The sequence below is a fragment of the Puma concolor genome, chromosome B1 (assembly GCF_028749965.1).
Source record: "Puma concolor isolate L17-30 chromosome B1, mPumCon1.1.hap2, whole genome shotgun sequence".
Taxonomy (NCBI): Eukaryota; Metazoa; Chordata; class Mammalia; order Carnivora; family Felidae; genus Puma; species Puma concolor.
In genome coordinates this window covers 7,212,583-7,236,116 of record NC_141670.1, presented here as the reverse complement: position 1 = coordinate 7,236,116, position 23,534 = coordinate 7,212,583, and the positions used below count along the sequence as shown (strand labels likewise).

Genomic DNA, 23,534 nt, shown 5'->3' with positions numbered 1-23,534 from the left:
GTTCTATAAATAGCTTTAGGGTATGAGATTCCTCTATCATGAAGTTTGGTCTTATAGCTCCTGAGAGGCTTGCATGTACATCGAGAAGAAGTTCCCCAGGAAGGAGTACATGTGGATTTAGGACATTTATTTCCAGTCAAGGGAGATAAACAAGCCAGGTTAAATAGGGAGCTACAAAACTCATCCCTGTGTTCTGGAGTTCGAAGGGCTTACAGTTTGTTCGCACTAAGGAGATTTTGCTTTGGGAGCCGGTGTTGCGTAGGGATAAAATATCCACCACTTTCTACAACACTTTTTCTCATCATTGCATTCACCAATGGTATCATCTGTGGAGGTGCACCCTCCGTCTCTGCACACCCCTTTCAGAAGAACACACTGTTTCTTCCCCGGGATCATGCCAGGCCTTGCTGCACAGAAAGAGATTGGGTATCATTAAATCAGCATCAGATTAAACCACCATCAAATTATCGTGTTGCACATAAAGCAATACATTTACAGAGGACGGCTTGAGGATAGAAGAGATGATATTACCTATAGGAAAAGCCCAGGCCCTTTGGCAAAAGCGTAGTATCCTTTGGCGGGAGGAGGGCTTCGAGTGCAGGGCTATACATATCCTGGTGTGGGTAGGCTGATTTCTAGAAGCTTGAGAGAGTTGTCCTCGTAGGGGGCAGTGCATTTTGAGATGGATCCATTTGTTGGTGTCACCATGACTAGGGAGGCATCCTTGGTATTTAGTGGGTCAAGTACAAGGTAATTGGATTTCCCACCTCATGAATTGTCCTGCCCCAAATGCCAATAATATCTTCACTAAAAGTATGATTTCAGAGGAAGTATGCATCTCTCAATCTCCACATCTGTGCTGACCACCCCATCCAGGCTTACAACATCCCTGTCCTCTGGAATGTGTTCTCACCTCCAGCACCTTTTATAGAGAGTTTACCAGTCCTACAGCATCCACCTTCCCTAATTCCCCCACTGCAGAGCTATGGAAGAAACACATTTTCTACGTTGCTCAGTGCCCCTTATCTGTAGATACATGAAGAGAATTTCTCTCGAAAGCTGAAATGTATTTTTCCTTAAATATATGTTTTCCTAATTCAGTTGGCCACTGAGAAGTATGTGACTAAGTACGTGCTTCAAGAGAGTAACTTCCTTTAGTCTTAGATCCTTCCTGTAGCCTTTCAGGCACAACTAGGGTTCCTTCTTTCCCCTGTGCACCTGGTGGATGTTACATAAAAGACACACCGTTCATGTTCATTAATAGTCACTAGTCCCTGAACCATCCTGTCAACCCACATGTTGTCTTTACCAACCTGTAACATATTAACCTTAACTGGCTCCTTTGCTGCCTCACTTCTACCTCTTAACTAAGAGTTTGACCTCCTTTTTGGTTTCTCCATTCTGAAGAAAGATAATAGCCAAATAAACCAACACAACTGAATTTTCAGAACCTGTGTGAGACAGGTGTACCTTTGCCACAGGATCCTGTCTGGTGCCAGCTCGTGACACATCCTGTCCTCAGGCTGGGGAGTTGGGCAAAATCTTGTAGTGCTGTGCCTGCTTTGCCTGTTCTGGAGGGTGAAGTGTCTGTCTTTCAGGGAGAGAACCTAAGTTCCCACCAGGTAGCTGTGCGAGGCACTGGCTTGGCTGCCTCATCTATACTGAGCAAAGGCTTGTGCTCAGCTGTGCATCGGTCCTATAGATGGCTACTAGTCTCTCCCACGATAAATTTATTCGTGTGCTTAATGTCACCTGTGGGGACATTTTCAGGTTTTCTAAAGAAGCTAAAGTCTAGAGTTCTTGGAATGGGGAAGGCCACAGTGAGAAGCAGTAGGGTAGTCTTGGCACCCATTATGCTGGAAAGTTCAACTTCCTGACATAGTGTGTGGTGTAGGGTAGTACCGGTCTCTCTTCTTGGCAGGTGCCTCTTGCTTGAATTGAAAGGATCAGAGCAATTCATCCTCCCAGTGATGTGCCCTCCACTAAATATGAAGCTTAATTTCAGAAAGTGTCATCTGAACAGGAAACCAAAGAGTTATAGTCTCCCTTCCAACAATGACTGACATACATTTGTTGCTAGGCACTACTTCAAGTCAAGAAGATAATAGTAAATTACCTGGTTCATAAAGAAGGGAATTTCTCCCTAGATATCGACACTTATTTTCACTTATTGGAACAATAGGGCAATAGAGGAGAATGATCTAGTAGATTTCAGAATTTACATGATATTAATATGTTCAGATGGTTATGTCACATGTAGTGGGAGAAGAGATACATGTTTAATAATTGCTGTTGAGTAAAGAAAATGTAGATATGGTATTCATATGGTATCACAACATAAATTTCCATGGATGAAATGGGGAAAACTCAGAATTGCACTAAAAGAAAAGACCACAGAATGGCACATACTTCTAACCTCAAAAAGGACATGATTTTCTCAGCATGAGAACACATTGAGTCATTAGCTGTTCTCTTTCTTCTGGTGATGGGGGACAGGGTTTCAATGGGGTGGGCTCTTCCTGTAACGTTATCCATTAAGAAATAGATGGGTAGTTTTCTTTTCTGTAGGTAAAATAGAGTTCAAGCTTTCTTCTGCTCCTGTCCAACGTGCTGGTTAAATATTATGTTATTCTCCAGAGTCAGTATAAGAAGAATTCTATAATTTTCTTAATTCTCAGGGGGCTAATGAATCAATTTAACAGTTATGCCATTCTAACCTCTTTATGTCCCTACTCTCAAGAATATGTGTGTGTGTGTGTGTGTGTGTGTAATTTACATACATATATATAAAATACATATATATTCTTTTCTAGGATGTCATGGACTCTTTTTCAGAGTCATATGAAGATATGCTCAAGCAGTGATTATTTAACATTCATTGGACTGTAGGTTGATAAACCCAACATTTTCTTGTTTGGATTATGTAGTTTCTTTGGAGAAATTTCCTTCATGAAGACAGTGACTTTTTTAATTTGATTTTTTTGGTAAATGCCATCAATAAAATTCTTCATGACCTCAGTACTCAATTCTCCTCAAAAGAAAATTTGTGAGTAAAAGTTATTTAGTATTCACTGAATTTCTAAGATTATGAGATCTATTTTAGACACCCAATAGATTCCAGATCCTCAAGAGTCACAGTGGGGATCAAAATTAGGATTTTGAAGAATGTGATATTATTAAACTGCTCAAACAGTTTGGCAATTAACCATCGGTACCAAGAGGCAACATCTAGCCAACTAACAAAGAAATTCCTTTTCTTTGACCAAAAGAGGGTTCTAGGCCTTATTTCATAATGTGGCTAAGAACAGCTCAACTGCAAAAGTAAAGTATCGTGACCTTCCCATGCAACTTCAGTATCCTGTATTCACAAGAGACCTGGCCATTTGAAAATTACTCCCTCCTCTGCAGACTTACGGAATCTTTGTCTCATCCGTCCGCTTGGCATAAGTGATTTGGGAGACACAAGGAGAGGTGATCTGCAGGAAGAACATGTCCTCAAAGGCATACCTCTGAAGGATTCTTGTCATGTTTGTGGGGAGGCTGACTCTGCCCCCGACTCCACCCCCAACTCTGCCCCCAACTCCAAATACCCTCCTATCCTTCACCTTTTCTTTTTTCAAATTGTGGTAAGAACCCTAACGGCCTACCCTCTTAAATTTGTAAGTGCACAATGCAGTGTTGTTATGACAGGCGCAGTGGTGTACCGTTTGTCTCCAGAACTTATTAATCTTGTATCACTGAAACTTTGCACCCACTGAAAGCAACTCCATGCTTCTCCCTTCCCCTGGTTTCTGGCAACCACTGTTCTACTCTCTATTTCTAGAAGCTGGACTATTTTAGATACCTCATATAAGTGGAATCATGCAGTATTTGTCTTCTTTGCTTTATTTCCCTTAGCACGGTGTCCTCCAGGCTTATCACTGAGATTAGTGTTGAAGTAGGGTCTGTTGTGCGCCCTCTCAACCAGACCCACATCTATTATCATTGGCCCCGATGGTTTCTGTCTGTAAATTCCGAGTCCCTCACACCTTCAGTGATGCACTTTCCTCACCACTTTTGCTAAATTTGTCTTACACTTTAGAATTCTACCTTAAGGAGCGCAGATCTTGGTGCCTCGAGTAAGAACTTGCTTTGGGAAGACTCCAGAGGGGCCTTATTCAAATTAAAGATGGAGGCACAAAAGATGGAAGAATTTGGGACAGTACAAGTTCTCAAGTCCAAGGAAGATCATGACCTAGAGAATCCCCATAGAGCTAGAGTAGGCTTATTTACCATTAGATCACAGCAAGTGTAAGATGGAAAAGTTACGAATTTTGATTTCCTGATTCCTTATGATTGTTTTCTATACATTTTCTCTATTTTCACACAGTTGCTGGTGGTTTCTCAGGCTTAATTCATTGTGTTTACCTCAAAAGAGGATTCTCCCAAGATTAGAAAAGAGGGAAGCTGCTATTATTAACTCAAAACTCCTTCTGCAGTGGAACCGGGAAGAGAGACACTGAGGGCAGGACATTGAAATGGTGAAACAAAGGAAAAGTTTGTCAAGGGACTTTTCAGACTTGCAGGCTGCTGAGAACCCATAGATGAGCCCACTCTGGGTGCATAAATTGTGAACCCCCATGTGATTTAGATACCAGTAATTTCTGTTACCCATGTATAACATCTGATTGTCTTGCCTTCCTTGTTCTTAAAATGCCGTCCTACAAACTTAGTGTTTGTGCCAACTTTCACTTGCGCATAATTCCATTCAATGCCTGGCACATTTTCTAGTATAAACCAGTGCTCTCGTACAGAAGCCTTCTTGCAGTTCCTTGGGCGCACTATGTGTTCTTCTACATCAGGGACATTGCACTGGCTTCTTTCTTTACCAGAGGTGTTGACTGCTTAACTAACACTTCTCTTTCTGCTTTGGGCATGCCTCAAGGAAGTCTCTGACATTGCAAACAAGACAATGACCACATGTTATAGGCACTTGTAATACTCTGTTCCTCTCTATTGTCCTTATTAATGTTTATAATTATATATTAATCTGTGTAATCATTTGACAAATATCTGTCTTTTATATCATGGGAAGACACTTTCCTTTGTTTCCCACTATATCCTGTATTTTTGAAATGCACAGTGTTTGTATAGTAAGAGGTGCTCAATAAATATTTGTTACCATTGAATGCAATAAGGTATTCTTTGACCCCACACATATTTTCACTCTCCTATTCCTTCTAACACCTGTTGCCTGCGGTCTATTTTTTTTGACTCTGTAGTATCTATGACTGCCTTGCTTTTGGATGTACTATTGTATTTGTGGGTCTCCAGTCTTGTCATTACTTTCTTACCTTCTCTAAATGTTAGGCCTAGATTTCCTAGAATCCTGTTTTCCCATAAGTTATTTCTTGCCTCTGGTCTAGGACAGGCTTTTTCTCAATTTGCTTCCCGCCCTTGCCATATCCCTTTTTCCACTAGAATGGAGGGTTTTGGCTAAACTCTACTTCAAGGAGATCTATCTCTCATTAACCTTTTTTAAAAAAAGATCCAGCTCATAACATAGGCTATGACTTTGGGAGGAGACAGTGATTTATGCTGAACTGAATTTGGCTCAGGTAGGGGAGAGCAAGCATGAGCAAAACCTGTTCACTTATCAACCACGCAGGCGTAATTCTCTGGTGCCAAATGCTTTCTGCTATCTGAGAACTTATAGCCATTTATCAAATTTTAAGGAACACAGATCAGGAAAATCTAAAGACTACCATTAATAGTCCAATAATAGTGCCACAACATTTATCCCATTTGACACGCCTACCTCAGACACTGAAGGAAAGAATTTGGAGGTAAGTAAAATAAGATGTTTCACAGACATTATGTCTTCCAAAAGAGGAAACATAGGAATCTCGTTAGGCTCCTCAGTATTTAGTTAGGAGATTTTGAGGTAAAAAGCCTGACAGAAATCAGGGTTACTATTTTATAGGCTATCCAAACCTGTAGATTGATGGAAACAACACTGACCCAGGTTAAAGATGGTTCTAGGTGCCATGTTGCTACCGCCTGTGTGACCTCAGTAAAATCATATTCTTTATGTGGAAACAGATTCTGTTATCTGTAAAATTAAAGAATTAGCCATTAAATTGCCTTCTGATTTTAATCCATGATCACTGTGAGATTTTACATTAGATGTCACTACAAGTGTGTCTCCCTCAAGCTGTGTCTTCTTCTGAGAGAATTGAGAACCAAATGAGAGTTACATAAACTCCCTCATTTGGAGAGAGCTGTATGTCAGGTGAATCCCAACATATCCACAGAGTAGGTGAAGGTCAAACAAATGAGTATCGTTGATTATAAAGAATCTTAGAGATGAACCAACAGATAAAGAGAGTTATCCATACCTGATCTGTGTTCAATGACCACAGACATAATTTTGAGAGTTGTGGACATCCTGTCATTAACAGTAGGCAAAGGAATTTTATCAGTTCTTACAAGGATCTGGTTGAACCAGACTGAAGATGACCACATTCCCCCTTTTCCTTTGATTCTACATTTTAATATTCAAACTTCTGAATCATGGGTTCTAAGGATATAATTCATATTCTTCAAATGCTTTCTTCATATTTTGCCTTATGCTTAAAATTTTGCCATTGATGTTTTATTCCACTGTTTATGCTTTTTCCAAATTCCTCTGCTCCCTGTTTTTGTTTTTTCTGTTTGTTTGTTTGTTTTTAATAACTTGGTGCAGTCCTTTTTTTTGTGGAGCTCTGTCTTAGGGACCTAACTTCTCCAATAGGCTCCACATCACTTCCATTCACTGACCAAGTTGAAACCAGTAGTCATTTGTACTCTCCTTTATGGAGATTGGGACCCTGGTAAAGGCTACTTGATTTGTTCGCTAAGGCTTAAGTCACATGTCATAGCTTCTCCTCCTCTGTCTTTATTTGAGCTGCACGTTCTAACCATGAACCTCTTGGATCCCATTTTCTGTTGATGGAAATCGTCATTCCACTTTGTAGTGTTGGCTTCATCAGTTCTAAAGGAGATGATCATGATGGGCTTCTGAATTCCTAAGGCTGTGCATTAGGGTCTGAGTTAAAATGGCCACAATATAATGGAGCATCCCAGTAGACCTCCTAAGATACCAACAGTTATTCACCATCTTACCTTTTGGTATTATAGTCACAAAGAGGAGAAGAACAGAAAGAAGAGAATGGAGTCTCATGGCAGAATGCCCGGTAGAAAGGTGAATGATCAGGGATAGTGGAACACAGGGCCTTTTATTTACTTCTGGGGGACTAAGGTTCCTTGTGGTCAGTGAAGCTTAACAAGTAAGAAAATAAAATAGCTTCCGTTGGAATATTTCCAAACCCTGGAGTCTCTAAATTTGGTGACAAATTAACCTAATGGTAGGAAACCAGATGGTTAACCCTCTACTTTTTCTATGGGCTTTCAAACTCCCCAGAGGTCGGTGCCTCCGGCCAATTGTCTTTTGAAGGGGGCCAAAAGGAAGGTCACATGAGTATAAAGTCTTTATTACCAGAAGTAGTCTGACTTGCAAGGGAACTCGTCTACAGTACACTCTTTTCCACAATAAGGATAAGAGAATTGCCTAAGGATCATTTAAAAATAAAAAAGAAGGGGGTACTTGGGTGGCTCAGTTGGTTGAGCCTCTGACTCTTGACTTCAGCTCAGGTCATGATCTCATGGTTTGTGGGTTTAATTCCTGTGTTGGGCTCTGTGCTGACAGTGTGGAGCCTGCTTGGGATTCTCCTCTCTCTGCCCCTATTCTACTCTCTCTCCCTCTCTTGCTTTCTCTCTCTGTCTCTCTCTCTGTCTCTCTCTGTCTCTGTCTCTGTCTCTCTCTCTCTCTCTCTCTCTCTCTCTCTGTCTCTCTCAAAATAGATTAATAAAAAGAAGAAGCTGTATTTTTAACTTATTCCTGAAAGGAGAGACTAGTGTCACATATGTAAGATATTCTTAATAGTATCTGGAAGGTAAGTAGGCTTAGATCGCACTGAAAACTAACATTTTCTCCTCTATTATTAATCCCTTGTATAACAGCTCCATGTGACAAGGATGGTGAGATCAGAAGAGTTAAAAATCAAACATAAAGATCACACTATTTCTTTGATAACCATTTATTGTCAAAAGATTATATGTGTACAGTTTCCAGTGACCTCCTAACCTCTCATCCTGCCCCACCATATAGAAACAAAATACTGAAAATATGAGAACATGACTTTGGCTAAGAATCAAATGACCTAAAACCAAATCATCTAAAGCTAATTTACCTGCCGATCAATGGCTTAATGATACATGTGTGTGAATTCATTTATGTTTTCATTTGTAAACTTTCATATGTGAGATCAGCTTTTTTGAGAAATATTTTATTTACTTTTATGTCTTCTATTTTGGCTACTTTTGATCATTTTCATGTTTGTTGTGAATGTGTTATTTATTTTTAATAATTGACATTTAACATGCCTCATTTGAAGATGTACAGTGAGTTGATTCAATGCATTTGTATGTTGCGATATGATTGCCACTATAGTGTTAGATAATACTTCCATCAGGTAACACAATTATCATCTTTCTTGTGGTGAGAACAGTTAATATCTAGTCTCTTAGTAACTTTGAAGTTCGTAATACAGTATAACTGACTATAATCACTAACCTGTGCTTTAAATCTCCAAAACATACTTACTAGTTGTTAAGTTTGTACCGTTAAATAACATCTCCTCACTTACCCCAGCCTTCAGCCCCTGGTAACCACCATTGTAGTCTCTGTTTTTATGAGTTCAGCTTATTCATTCATTCATTCATTCATTCATTCATTCATTTGTCATAGACTCTAAGTCTAAAGTTTTCTTTTGGCCAGTAAAAGAGCAGATGCAGGATTAAAGCAAAAGATGGGTAATGTCCGGGAAAAGACAAGAGCCCCGAATAAGGGTCCTTGCCCCATATTTATTCAGATCAGAAGGCTTACACATGTGATAGGTGTGTACAAAGAGATAAAGAAACTAAGAATATTAGTTTGGGGATGTGAGGGAAAAGGGGGGTTTTGAAGATATACAGTGTTTGGGGTTTGGGTCAATATAAAACAAAATCTGGGCACCAGACAGATGGGTAGATGGTTGTTAACAGTAGACAGGAGGTGCCATGTCTGTTTAACTTAGCTAGCCTAGGGTATGAGACAGATAGGGGAATAACCTCAGGGTTAACAAGGCACCTTTTCTTTTGTTAACCATCTCTGCTCTGGGCTGCTTCGCTTGCAGCACAGGGTCCATAGTCCAATTCACCCATTTACCTAACCTGGCCCTATCCTCCTGTGAAAGGAGCTTTTCTGCCATAGTACTGAATTGAGGATGCTTCCACCCTGAACATCTAATCTTGTTTATTTCATATACCTATGTATTGGGCACCTTTGCTCCATTTCTATTTCAGGTCTTTGCCTCTCCCTATCTATTTTGGGGTGCCTTTGCATCTCCCTGTTCCTGACACTTTTGTGCCTCCCTATTCTTGGGCTGTCTTTGCACCCCCTTATACTTGGAGTGCCAATCTGGTTTACCCAAACTCATGTGTGAGCATTTTATGACTTTGCATTTCTTTATGCCTTGTTAACCCATTGGTGGAAACCCAGGGTATTCCTAAGTTTATCCCCTTATTTATTTATTTATTTATATTTTTTCATTTTTTTAATGTTGATTTATTTTTGAGAGAGAAAGAGACAGAGCATGAGCAGGGGAAGGGCAGAGAGAGAGGGAGACACAGAATCTGAAACAGGCTGCAGGCTCTGAGCTATCAGCACAGAGCCTGACATGGGGCTCGGACTCACAGATCGTGAGATTACTACCTGAGCTGAAAGTCAGACGCTTAACTGACTGAGCCACCCAGATGCCTCTCTCTCTCTTTTTTTTTAGTCTTTATTTATTTTTGAGAAAGAAAGAGAGAGAGAGAGTTCAAGCAGGGAAGAGATAGCGAGAGTGGGAGACAGAGAATCCCAGGCAGGTTCCACCCTGCCAGTGCAGAGCCCGTCACAGAGCTCAATCTCATGAACCACGAGATTGTGCCCTGAGCCAAAATCAAGAATCAAAGACTCTACTAAGCCACCCAGTCACCCCACAAATGGCAGGGTTTTCATTTTTCTCATGACTGAATAATATTCCATGTATGTGTATTATACATACAATGTATATATGTCACATTTTCTTTATCTGTTTACTGCTGATGGACATGTAGGTTACTTCTGTATCTTGGCTGTTATGAAAAATGCTGCAATAAACATGGGAGTGGAGATGTCTCTTCATTTCCTTTGGATATACACCCAGAAGTGGGATTACTGGATCATATGTTGTTTCTATTTTTAATTTTTTGAGGAACCTCCACAGTTTCCATAGCAGCTGAACCGTTTTGCATTCTGCCAGCAGTGCACAAGCGCTCTCCTTTTTCTCCACATCTTGGCCAATGCTAGTTATCTCTTGTTTGTTTATTTATTTATTTTGAGAGAGAGAGAGAGAGAGAGAGGACATGAGCAGGGGAGGGACATAGAGGGAGAGAGAATCCCAAGCAGGCTCTGTGCCATCAGCATGGTGCCCCATGTGCAGCTCTAACTGATGAACCATGAGATTATGACCTGAGCCAAAAATCCAGAGATGGACGCTTAAACTACTGAGCCACCCAGATGCCCCTCTTGTCTTCTTGATGACAGCCATTGCCACAGATGATATCTCATTGTGGTTTTGATTTGCATTTCCTGATGATTAGTGATGCTGAGAATCTTTTCAGGTACCTGCTGGCCATTTATATGTCTTCTTTGGAAAAATATCTGTTCAGTTCTTATATTCATGTTTTCAATTCAATTGCTTATTTTTTTGTTATTGAGTTGAATGAGTTCTTTACATATATTTATATGGATGCTTATTAACCCCTTATCTGACGGATGGTTTGCAAATATTTCCCCCCATTCTGTAGGTTGCCTTTTCATTTTGTTGATTATTTCTTTTGCTGTGAAGAGCTTTGTAGTTTTATGTGGTTCCACTCATTGATTTTTGCTTTTGTTGCTTGTACTTTTGGCGTCACATCCAAAAAAGTCACTGCCAAGACAAACGTCAAGGAGCTTTCGCCTGTTTTCTTTCAGGAATTTCACAGCGTCTCATATTGTTTTAAGTCTTTGATCCATTTTGAGTTAATTTTTGAGTGGGAAGATAGATATCTAATTTCATTGTTCTCCATGTGGCTGTCCAGTTTTCCCAACACTATTTGTTGAAGAGACTATCATTTCCCCCTTGAGTGTTCTTGGCTTCCTTCTCAAATATTGGTTGACTTTATATGCAGAGGTTTATTTCTGGACTCTCTATTCTCTTCCATTGGGTCTCTGTGTCTATTTTTTTAAAAATATGTTTTAATGTTTATTTATTTTTGAGGGGGGGAGAGAGAATGAGGTGGGGGGGATGAGAGAGAGGAGGACAGAGGATCTGAACCAGGCTCTGCACTGACAGCAGAAAGCGTGATGTGGGGCTCAAACTCATAAACCATGAGATCATGACCTGAGCTGAAGTTGGGCGCTTAACTGACTAAGCCACCCAGGCGCCCCTCTGTGTCTATTTTTTATGCCAAAAGTTTTCAATTTTTTTTGGTTTTGATGCTGTTGTAAATAGAATCATTTCCTTTTTCAGATAATTTTTTGTTGGTGCATGGAAATGCTACTGACTTTTTTATGTTGACTTTTTATCCTCCAACTTTACTGAATTTGTTAAATAGAACAGTTTTTTGGCAGAGTCTTCAGGATTTTCTGTATATATAATCATGTCATCTGCAAATAGAAATAATTTTACTTGTTCCTTTCCAATTCTGACTGCCTTTTATTTTTTTCTTGCCTGATTGCTGTGGCTAGGGCTTCCAGTACTATGTTGAATATGAGTGGAGAAAGTGGACACCCTTGTCTTGTTCCTGATCTTATGGGGGAAGCTTGCAACCTTTCATCATTGCATATGAGGTTGGCTGTGGGTATGTCATATATTGCCTTTATTATGTTGAGGTACTTTCTCTCTATACCTAATTTGTTAAGAGTTTGGTTTTTTTTTTTTTGTCATGAATGGATATAAAATTTTGACAAATACTTTTTCATCTATTGAGATGATCATATGATTTTTACCTTTCATTCATCTATTAACTTGTGGTATTACATCTATTAGTTTGCATGTCATGAACCATGCCTGCATCCCAGGGAAAGATCCCATGTGACCATGATGGATGATCCTTTTAATGTTCTGCTGAATTCAATTTGCTAGTATTTATTAAAAATGTTTGCATCTATCTTCATCAGGAATATTGTCCTAGAGTCTTCTTTTGTTGTAGTGTTCATTTCTGGCTTTGATATCAGTAATGCTGAGTTTGGGAATATTCCCTCCTCTTCAATTTTTTGGAAGAGAATAGGAAGGATTATCATTAATTCACCTTTAAATGTTTGGTAAAAGTCACCGGTAAAGTCAACTGGTTATGGGTTTTCTTCATTTGATTACTGATCCAATGTCCTTACTAGTAATTACTTTGTTAAGATTTTATATTTCTTCCTGATTCAGTCTTGGTAGGTTATATGTTTCTAAGAATTCATTTGTTTCTTCTATGTTGTCCAATTTTTTTAGATTATAGTTGTCATAGTAGCCTCTATGATTCTTTTTATTTCTGTTTCCAGTTGTAATGTCTTCTCTTTAATTTATAATTTTGTTGATGGGTTCTCTCTCTTTTTCCCTCATTTAGTCTTGCTAAAGCTTTGTCAGTTCTGTTTATCTTTTCAAAGAAGCAACCCTCAGTTTGGTTAATCTTTTCTATTATTTTCCTGTTCTCTGTTTTATTTGTCTGTGGTCTAACCTTTATTGTTTCCTTCCTTCTGCTAACTTTGGGCTTAGTTTGTTGTTCTTTTTTTAGTTCCTCAAGGCATGAAGTTAGATTGTTATGTGAGTTCTTTCTTGTTTATTGCTATGAAATTCCTTCTGAGAAGGAATGTGTGCTTTTGCCACATTCCATAAGTTTTCTTGTGTTGTGTTTCCATTTTGTTTTTATCAAGATATTTTTTTATTTTCCTTTTAATTTCTTCTTTGATCCTTGACTTTTCAGGACAGTATTGTTTAGTTGTTCTGTATTTATCAGTTTTCCTCCTATTACTGATTTCTTGTTTTATACCATTATGGTCAGAGAAGGTAGTTGGTATGTTTTCAGTCTTCTTGAACTTGCCAGTTCTTACTTGTTTTGTGGCCTAAAAAATGGTATGCCAGTAAATGTTCCATGTGCACCCGAGAAGAATGTGTATTCTGCTATTATCAGATAGAATGTTCTGTATATGTCTGTTAGGTCCAAGTGGTCTATAATATTGTTCAAATCCACCATTTCCATATTGATTCTCTGTGTGGATGATCTATCCATTGTTAAGAGTGGGATATCAAAGCTCCAAAGCTATTGTCTTGCTGTTTATTTCTCCTTTTAGTTCGATTAGTTCTTGCTATATGTATTTTGGTGCTTTGATATGGAGTGCTTAAATATTTATAATTTTTATATCTTTTTGACAAACTGACCCATTTATAATTATATAATGACTTTCTTTGTCTTTTTAAACCATTTTTAGTTTAAAGTCTATTATACATTATTAACCGTTTGACTAACCAAAAGAAATCTGAAGAGGATTTTCACTTTTACCAAAAAAAGGCATTCATGTACTAATGTAGGTCTTTCATAAAAGGAAAGTACTATAATGTGACTTTTTAACATTTTTTTAACGTTTATTTATTTTCGAGACAGAGACAGAGCATGAATGGGGAGGGTCAGAGAGAGAAGGAGACACAGAATCTGAAACAGGCTCCAGGCTCTGAGCTGTCAGCACAGAGCCCAATGTGGGGCTCGAACTCACGGACCACGAGATCATGACCTGAGCCAAAGTCGGACGCTTAACCGACTGAGCCACCCAGGTACCCCTGTAATGTGGTTTTTGGCAAAAAGGGGGCTATTCTTTACTTTATGCCACTTTAGCTTATGAAAGCTTTTATAGGAATGCTCTCTTTTTAGATAGTGGGGGGAAACCTGTAACTTATTTAAAATAGACAAATTTCTTGAAATACCTAAACTACCAAGCTTACATAAGAAGTCATAGTTAACACGAGCAGTCCTATATTTATTAAAGAAATCTAATGTGCAATTTAAATCATTTCAGCAAAGAAATTCAAGACCAGATGGTGTCATTGATAAGTGTATTCTTTCAAGCATTGAAAGAATAAATAATACCAATTTTGCAAAAATTGGATGAGAGAAAACTTACCGACTAATTTTGTTTTCTTTTGTTTTATTTTTTGAGGCCATGGTATATTAATCCCAGACAAGACAGAGTCTTTTCAAGAAAATAAAATTTAAAATAGAATACTATCTCTCATGAATTCAAGTGTTATTTATAAAATTTTAGCAAATTTAACCCATTAGCGTATCAAGAGGATAATATAACCAAATGGGGTATTTTCTAGGAATACAAGATTGGTACAACATTCAAAAATTAATATATTTCCACATATCAGTAGACAGAAAAGAGAAAATGTTTGATCGTCTCCACATATACAGTTGACAGCACTAACAGTTGACAATATCAACATCCACTTATGATTAAAACCTCAACAAAATAGTAAATAAATAGGGATTTACCAACCTGTTAACAATGTCTATGAAAAACTTAAAGCAACAATCCTATGTCTGGAGGTCTTATATAGTGTAATAAGGTAAGAAAAATAACTTTATACAGATTAGAAACAAAGAAATAAACTATCTTATTCACAGGTGATGGTGTGTCACTTTCTATGTAGAAAATCTCAAAGCACACCGAAGAGCTACTAGAATAATTAGCGGGTTTAGTAAATTTGCAGGAAACAGTATATAAGTCACTTGTGTTTACTTATGCAAGCAATGGACAGCTGAAAACTGAAACAAAACAAAACACCTCCAAAATTTACAATAGTTTCAACAAACATGAAATAATTAGGGATAAATCTAAAACTATGTATGCAAGATTTGTATCCTGAAAACTACAAAAGATTAAAGTGAGGAATTCTATATGACCTAAATGAATGGTAGGGCATACAGTGTTCATGGAATAGAAGACCGTTTATGGCCAAGATTTCAATTCTCCCCAAATTGATCTATATATACAATATATGCCAACCAAACTCCCAGCATGATCTTACTTTTTTAAGAAATTGATAAGCTGAATATAAAATTTTTTACTGAAATGAAAATGTATACAGTGGCCAAATCTTTGAAAAAGAAAAGGAATATTGGAAGACTTATACTACTTTTAAAACTTACTATATATCTATAATATCAAGATAGTATAGCTTTTATTTTAATTTTTTTTATGTTTATTTTGAGAAAAATAGAGAGACAGACCATGAGCAGGGGAGGGGCAGAGAGACAGGGAGACACAGAATCTGAAGCAGGCTTCAGGCTCTGAGCTGTCAGCACAGAGCCTGACATGGGGATCAAACTCACCAGCCATGAGATCATGACCTGAACTGAATTCAGACACTCACCCAACTGAGCCTCCCAGGTGCCCCGCGATAGTATAGTTTGATGTCAGGATAGACATATAGGTAATAGGACAGAACAGAGTACAGACATAGATCCACAAAAATACAGTCAATTGAAATTTGACAGTGATACTGCTATAGTCTGAATGTTTGTATTCCCCCCCCCCCAACTCATATGTTGAAATCCTAAGGATGCTAAGTGATAATGATGTGGGAAACAAAGGCAAACAAAAAACAATTACATTTCCTTACTGCTTACAGCCTATTGATAAGTCATGAAATAGGCTTCCTCTGGGAGCTCAGTGGCCTTGATGTTGACACTAAGGGCAAAAGGCAGTCTTAGCTTAACATTATCCTTAACACACACATGGGGGTCCACTTTAAACATAGAGAAATTCCTTTGGAAACTTCCTTTATCTCTACTTCCTGAAGATATATGTTACGAAACATCCTCCAGAGTATATGGACCAATGATAGACATCTGAAGGGTCTCATGACTGAGGGTTTACTAACCAGTAATAAATGACCTTTTCCTAACCATAGCTACCCCCCAAAGGGTTCTGGATACCTTATTTCCCAAATTGCTTAGAAGCTTGTGCTGTCCCTAACTCCCTCCCAACTTGAAAGTATACAATCTGTCACCCTTCACAACCCCAGTGCGGCTCTTTCTGTCCATGGGTCCCATTGTTACAGAACCTGGTCTGAATCACCTGGCGGAAGAACCAAGTGGCACCGGAGATCATGGAAGGCAGGAGGTTTATTTCACCCCGGCGGGCTCAGAGGCGATTGCTCTCCAGAGGTCTGAGCCCTGAGCTTAAACAGAGGGGACAATTTATAGTCTGTTATTTCCGCATTAGTAATTTGGTGCATGTGGCAAGCAGGGCAGGAAGAAGAACCCAGAACGAGGGCGGGGGGGGGGGGGGGGGGTCAGTCTTCGGGCGGGGACTGGAATTCCCCTATCAGTCCTGTTGGCCATCTCATAACAATTTTTCCTTATCATCATCCCCATGCTTCTTTAAGAAAGCCACCTTTTTTCACTGAAGACATCTCAAGAATTCTTTCTTGGCTTTTGGCTCCGGACCCCAACATTTCCGCATCAATGATATTAGGAGGTGGGACCTTTGGAGGGTGGTTAGGTCACAAGGCAGGGGCTCGTAGGGGATGAGTGCCATCTCAAGAATCCCCAGAGAGCCTTCTTCCCCCTTCCGTGTGTCAGGATACAGCCAGACGTCAGCAGTCTGCAGTCTGGAGAGGGGAATCACACCAGACCTTGACCATGCTGGCAAATCCATCTTGCATTTCTAGTCTCCTGAACTGTGAGAAATAAACCCCTGTCATTTGTAAGCCAGAATGGCTGTGGTATTTTGTTGCAGCAGCCCAAGCAGATTGGGACAGCAAACGGATACCAAGAAATGGAGGTGCTGCCGTGACACACGCCTGACCGCGTGGAATCGGCTTCAGAACTGGTAACGGGCTGCAGGAGTTTTGAAAACATCCACACTGCCAGGAACAGGGCCTTTAAAAGTGATGCAGATGGAAGGTCAGAAAACAAAGTGGAAGCGTGAGCCTCAGCCTTCTTAGAGGTTACCAAGGAGCCCTGCACCGAAGGGTAGCAGAGACCCACCGCCAAGGCCATCTTTGAGGTCTCCACCGGAAATGAGAAGCGTGTCATCAGACAGTGAAGGAAAGGCCATCCGTGGCAAAGGATGTGGCAGGGTCGTGTTCATGTTCCAGGGTTTTGCAGAGGGCAGTGATGAGGTTTTTGGGTGATAGCGGGGTTTGTGGGGTGCAGAGTCAATGGCCAAGAAAGAATTCTCGAAGACATCTTTGGTGCAAAAAGGTGATTTTATGAAAGCACAGGCACAGGACTCGTGGGCAGAAAGAGCTGCCCGGGACCATGAGGAGAGACTAGTTATATACTATGGAGTCTGGGTGGTAAAGCCCAGGGGAAGTTTCCAGGGAGATTTTCACATGCTAAAGAAGACTCCCAGAATACTGGCGGCCTAGCTATTGTCAAACTAGGGTTGTTTGCCCTGGAGCAAATCATTAGCATTAAGACACAGGGAGCTCCTGGAGAAGCGTTTTTCTCTGGTTTTTCTCTGCCTGCCTCAAGTATTTGTCAGTGGGCTGCAAGGTGTAAGGAAATTTAGTTCTGTCTGCCATATCCTTCTGCCTTTGTTCCCACATTGAAACAGGGTGCTGTCGAAAAAACAAACAAACAAAAAAAACCACCAGACACCGAATAGAAGCGAGACAAGGCCGTGCCAAACCTGATCTCCTGATCTTAAGGAGAAGAGTACAGAGAATGGCCCCGAACAAAGGTAGCAGTGAGCTTATATGGATTTTAGCAAGTGAGAATACATCATTATTTAGTTAACCAATTACAATTTACAACACTTCATGGTAGCCAATTACATTGTGACATAGAGACGTTAGTTTTGGCAGGAACCTATCAATTTAAAGTTCTTTGTCCTAAGAGGGTTTAAAATGACCAATCATAGACACCTAAGATACTGTGGGGCAGTGAGTTCATGACTCTTTACATGTTGGTCTTGCCTAGGCTAGATCTTGGTAGACCGGGTGGGGGAGCATTTGCCACCTAAGTTATCTATTTAGCAAACAGGCGAAGTTACAGAAGCGAGATTGGGCAGTTAGTAATTTCTGATAACCCTAAAAGGGAACTACATAACCTTTTATCTCAATTATTCATGAAAGGTGAGTTTAAACCGAACTCATATACAATAACCTTTCTGATATCTTATAAGTTGACCTATTACAACATCACTATGGTGGGGTGATGTTGGGGCTCCAAGAATCAGAGTCTGTAGGTTTCTGGAGATTAGGCTGTTGATAAGATTGCCTTTTCCTTGTGGTCTACCAAGATATTTGTAAATATATGGAGACCCAGGTCCTGCAGGACTCTGATCTCTGTGAGTTAACCATTTGTTTTTCCCCTTTCCTTTGTTCTTGGGCAGCCAGGAGAGCCTGAGGAGTATCACACACTTCCCACCTGGTGGGGAGAGGGCTGTGTCTGTGGCAGGTCAGCTTGCTTTACTCTCCCTCCTCAGGGAACACTTAGGAGTCATGAAATTGGATATCTGGCTGAGGAAATACCTAAGCAAAGTGTTGAAGGGGTGGCCTGGTTTCTCGTCACTGCTGCTATTAAATGCAAAAAGAGAAATGACTCAAAGACAGAATTGTTAATCAGAGAGGAAGCACAATCTAAACGTTTAGAAACTCTCAGCCTACCCCATTGAAAGGAGAGAGCAAAGGCCGGTTCGGGAGAGAACACATGGGTGTGGCCAGACCAGAGAAGATTAGGAAGGATGGGCCACCTCAGCAAAAGCTACCAGCTATTCCTCAAGACGTGGGTGATTAGTCAGCATCTCCGCAGAAGGCAGGACACCGTCCTATGGAAAATTCACTCCTGAAGGCATTTCGGAGATCACAGCACTGAGCTCCCATCTCTGGCCCAGAGTGCACAGGCCTGGGGGGTGGCATGATTTCTAAGGAGCCATCTGGTGCCTGCTGCCACCTCACATTGGAGGCTCTGCTTCCTGTCCTCAAGCTCCTGGCTCCTCAGCAGCCCCAGGTGCCCCACAGGCCTCAGTGTGGTGGGCACTGTGCCTCGCCAAGCTGTGGGAGCATGGCTGCCTCCACCTAGATTTCAGAGATGCCCTGGAGAGCTGCGGGCAGAAAATGACTGTGAGTGTGGGGCCACCACAGGGATCCCCCAATAGGGTGATGCTTAGTGGAGCCATGGGGGGCATGGCTGTCCCCAAGACTCCAGACTGGTAGAGCAAGCAGTGTGCATTATAGCCCACGGGGCCGGTAGGCATGTGACACCAATGCATGAGAGCCCTTGCACGGGCTGTGCCTGGAGGAGGCACGAAAGTGGGGACACCCAGAGACGTGGGGGCAGGGATGCTTGGAGCCCTAGAGGCCCAAACCCTGCCCTAGTGTGTCTGGAAGGTGGGACCTCCTGTGCCCCAGTGGGTCTGAAGGGTAGAGTGTGGAGCCAAGATTTTTCTCAGCTTGACCCCACCGTGTTGTGCCAGGTGCTGAGAATCCCCACCCCTTTCCCTAGGGCAGTGTGCTGACATGTCAGGAGCTGGGCACAGCTCCACTACTCTCCCTCCCTCCCTGAAGGAGAGGTCTCAGAGTTAATTCACCTTTTACTAAGGCCACATTGTCCAACCAGCTGGTGAGCTCCATGTGCTGGGGGGGGGGGGGGGGGCGGGAGGGGGCACCCAGGGGATCATCGGTGTGAGCACTCAGGCTGGTTGCTGGGGCTCATGAATGGGTGAGCTCCATGTGCTGGGGGGGGGGGGGGCGGGAGGGGGCACCCAGGGGATCATCAGTGTGAGCACTCAGGCTGGTTGCTGGGGCTCATGAATGGGTGAGCTCCATGTGCTGGGGGGGGGGGGGGGCCGGAGGGGGCACCCAGGGGATCATCGGTGTGAGCACTCAGGCTGGTTGCTGGGACTCATGAATGGGCTGGAGAGTGTGATCTGCAGGCTGGTTATTGAGATCCAAGTGTTGGTGGCTGTGAGTCCTGCAACTTCTCCTTGTCCTCATGTGCCCCTGGGTGATGTGTAGATCCCCTCAGCATGCTGGGTGGGTCGAGACATAAACGGACCTGTCAGGCAGTGCCCCAAAGCACTGGGAAGCTGTTGCCCCCTGGACTACCTCCCCTACGAGAGAAAACAGAGGCTGAGGGCATCTCTCTCCATGCTGAGCTCTGCCACCTTGGAGCAGGGGTGACAGGTGACAGGTAAAGCAGAACTCTCCTTACCCTTTTCCATATGGCTGTTGTCACATTTTGTACAACAGTGGCATGCTACAATGTCTCATTGGGGCTCCAGAGCTCTCAGAAAGGTATTTTCATCCATGGCTGATGTTTCAATCAGTGTTTCTGTCGAAAGACAAGATCTGGGACCTCTTGCTCTGCTGTCGTACTTCCTGAACTATTTATAATGATCCCTTATAGTTCAATATTCCTAGTCCAGTATTTAGAGCCTGAACGTACTTGGAAACATGCAACATACACACACCCTCTGTCTCATGGAAGTTAGTCAACATATTGACTTGCTAAGCCAGGTGGGGCATGTTCAACAATCAGAAAGGTTTAGACAGGATGTGGAGGCCTGGTGTAAGTTTAATATCAGAAGAATGTTTCGATTAAAATGATTTAAAACATACCAAGAGACAGAAGATGTTATTACTGTACACGACTAATTAAAAGATACTTATAGGGAGATACTCATGACTTAGGAGATTATTCTTTCATCAGCAAGAGAGAACTAGGTGAAAGGTGGGCCGAATATATCAGTCTGTCCAGCAGCTTTCTGGAGCCGGCCTCCAGGTTTCTTTCCTCAGGACTACAGAGTCTGATCATCTCGCATTGATGGCAGTTGTGATGCGGCCAAAGCCTATTGTTCTTACAAGGTTGTGAACTCTTTCCCGTGTATCTGTAAGGGTTTTATCTTTCTCTCGTAATCCTCCTCCCCCCAAAACTATGACTCCATCTCATTAAGATTCCATCTCATTGGGGCGCCTGGGTGGCGCAGTCGGTTAAGCGTCCGACTTCAGCCAGGTCACGATCTCGCGGTCCGTGAGTTCGAGCCCCGCGTCGGGCTCTGGGCTGATGGCTCGGAGCCTGGAGCCTGTTTCCGATTCTGTGTCTCCCTCTCTCTCTGCCCCTCCCCCATTCATGCTCTGTCTCTCTCTGTCCCAAAAATAAATAAACGTTGAAAAAAAAAAAAAAAAAAAGATTCCATCTCATTAAGTCTCTCGGGTTTTTTCCTTAGTTGTATGAGATGTAATGGTTCTAGGATAAATCAGGGTAACAGGTAGTTTGGGTCGTCTCTAGAATGCCACTTCCGAAGTGTAAATAACGGGTGCCATACTGTTTTAAGTGAATTAAGTCAGATTAAGGGTGTCTTCTAATCTCTTAGGCTGTGGAACACTCACAGGAAATTAGTCTAGTTGAGGAACAAATATTGTGCACCCTATTTGGTGGAGTCTAGGTATGGATAAGTAACATAGGATTATATTGACTTGGCTGAGAGGCTGTTTATCATATCACCCCCCAAAAAGGCCTAGTCTTTGTAAAATAAATGCAACTCAGGTGTGGTGCTTATCCAGTTCATCCCTGAATGGTGGAGAGGAGGGAAGGAGGAAGAGAGAAAGAGAATCAGGGTCTGTCCCTGTTTACACAGTGAACAGATAACCTGTGTTATGTCTCCAATGTTTTAAGGTCAAGTTGGCCATAACGTGAGTCAAGACTATACCAAATGATTGTGGAAAACGTCCACACTCCACCAATGAAAAAACAAAACCAAAGAAGACTTCATAAATACTGCATTAAAGAAGAAAGAAGGGGGGTCCTACTACCAAACCATATCTATTTAGTTATCAAAATTTTCTACATGAGTGAAAAGGAAAACTCCTCCTGAGAATCTGCTTTGAGTTATGTAATTGGGCTGACGTCTTCCGACACTCGGGACAGGAAGGTGAGACCTCATGACACTCGAGATGAAGACGAATTTATAGTCAGAAGGTATGCAGCATCAGGGGGTGCCTGGGTGACTCAGTCAGTTCAGCGTCCGACTTCAGCTCAGGTGATGCTCTCACAGCTCTTGAGTTCGAGTCCCTCATTGGGCTGTGTGCTGACAGCTCAGAGCCTGGAGTCTGCTTCAGATTCTGTGTCTCCCTCTCTCTTTACTCCTCCCCCATTCATGCCCTGTCTTTCTCTCAAAAAATAAACATTTAAAAAAAATTTTTTTTAAGTTATGCAGTATTAGAATGTCTATTTAGAAAGGGATACTGACAGCACACTCTCAAAAGAGGTCACTATATTTTTACAATAAAATGTTTAGGGGGGCGCCTGGGTGGCGCAGTCGGTTAAGCGTCCGACTTCAGCCAGGTCACGATCTCGCGGTCCGTGAGTTCGAGCCCCGTGTCAGGCTCTGGGCTGATGGCTCAGAGCCTGGAGCCTGTTTCCGATTCTGTGTCTCCCTCTCTCTCTGCTCCTCCCCCGTTCATGCTCTGTCTCTCTCTGTCCCAAAAATAAATAAACGTTGAAAAAAAAAAAATTTAAAAAAAAAAAAATGTTTAGGTCCTATGAAAAGGAGTTATTTATCTTAAGGAGTAATAGCTGGAGACTCTAAATGATCATGATGTTTCTTGACAGGAGGGAAGCATAAATGTCTCTTTGTTGGTTGAGGTTTTACCTTTTAGTGTACATAATACACATTTTTGTTGATCTTCAAGCTCTCATTCTCTCTCCTTTCTTGTTTTCATATCCTTCCAATTATCTGCCATATAGTGAAAATCTTTGTGTATTATCCCAAAATGATTTTCTCCTGCCCCATTCCAATTTTCCACCTTTGCCCAAGCCACAGCTCTTCCCACCCCTGTTATTTGCTGTATTTCCTCTGTATTTTGCCTGTGCATTTTCTTTGTAGTCTCTGTGTGTCTAATTACATTTTGTATAACTGTATCTTCAGGTTTTGTTAACCTTTTGGTCTTTTGTGACAAATTCAAAAAACATTTTTGTTACATAAATGGGCTTTCTCACTTAAAATCTTAAAAAAAATTTTTATGTTTATTTTTGAGAGAGAGAGAGAGAGCATGAGCAGGGGAGGGGCAGAGAGAGAGAGAGACAGAGAATCTGAAGCAGGCTCCAGGTTCTGAGCTGTCAGCACAGAGCCCGATGCGGGGCTTGAACCCACGAACCATGAGATCATGACCTGAGCAGAAGTTGGGCGTTCAACCAACTGAGCCACCCAGGCACCCTGGCTTTCTCACTTTTAAAGAGATTGTGTGAATCTGAAGATGAGTCACAAAGAAGTAGTATCTGGAGATTTGAAACCCATATTTATTTGTTTTTATTGACAAGGGATAATAGGAATTGGTAATAAAGCTGGAAGCGTTTATGTATATTCCCGTGTTTTAGATGCAGAAACTTTCCTTCTGATGCTTTCCCTAGTT

General features: G+C 41.4%; 1 protein-coding gene across 1 annotated transcript; it reads right to left on the bottom strand.

The window, feature by feature from the left end:
* Nucleotides 1-225: 225 nt before the first annotated feature.
* On the bottom strand, nucleotides 226-7,201 carry LOC112870062 (beta-defensin 130B-like). The gene is made up of 2 exons (XM_025933144.1): nucleotides 7,144-7,201; nucleotides 226-407 (listed from the first exon to the last, which is right to left on the bottom strand). Exons 1-2 carry the CDS (start codon nucleotides 7,199-7,201, stop codon nucleotides 226-228), a joined length of 240 nt encoding a protein of 79 aa, XP_025788929.1.
* Nucleotides 7,202-23,534: the final 16,333 nt, after the last annotated feature.

Excerpts from the sequence above, each read along its gene's own strand:
- LOC112870062 (XM_025933144.1), bottom strand. The coding sequence starts at position 7,201 with ATGAGACTCCATTCTCTTCTTTCTGTTCTTCTCCTCTTTGTGACTATA. Across the intron at positions 408-7,143 it reads TGTGACTATAATACCAAAAG|CAAGGCCTGGCATGATCCCG; the intron begins GTAAGATGGTGA and ends CTTTCTGTGCAG.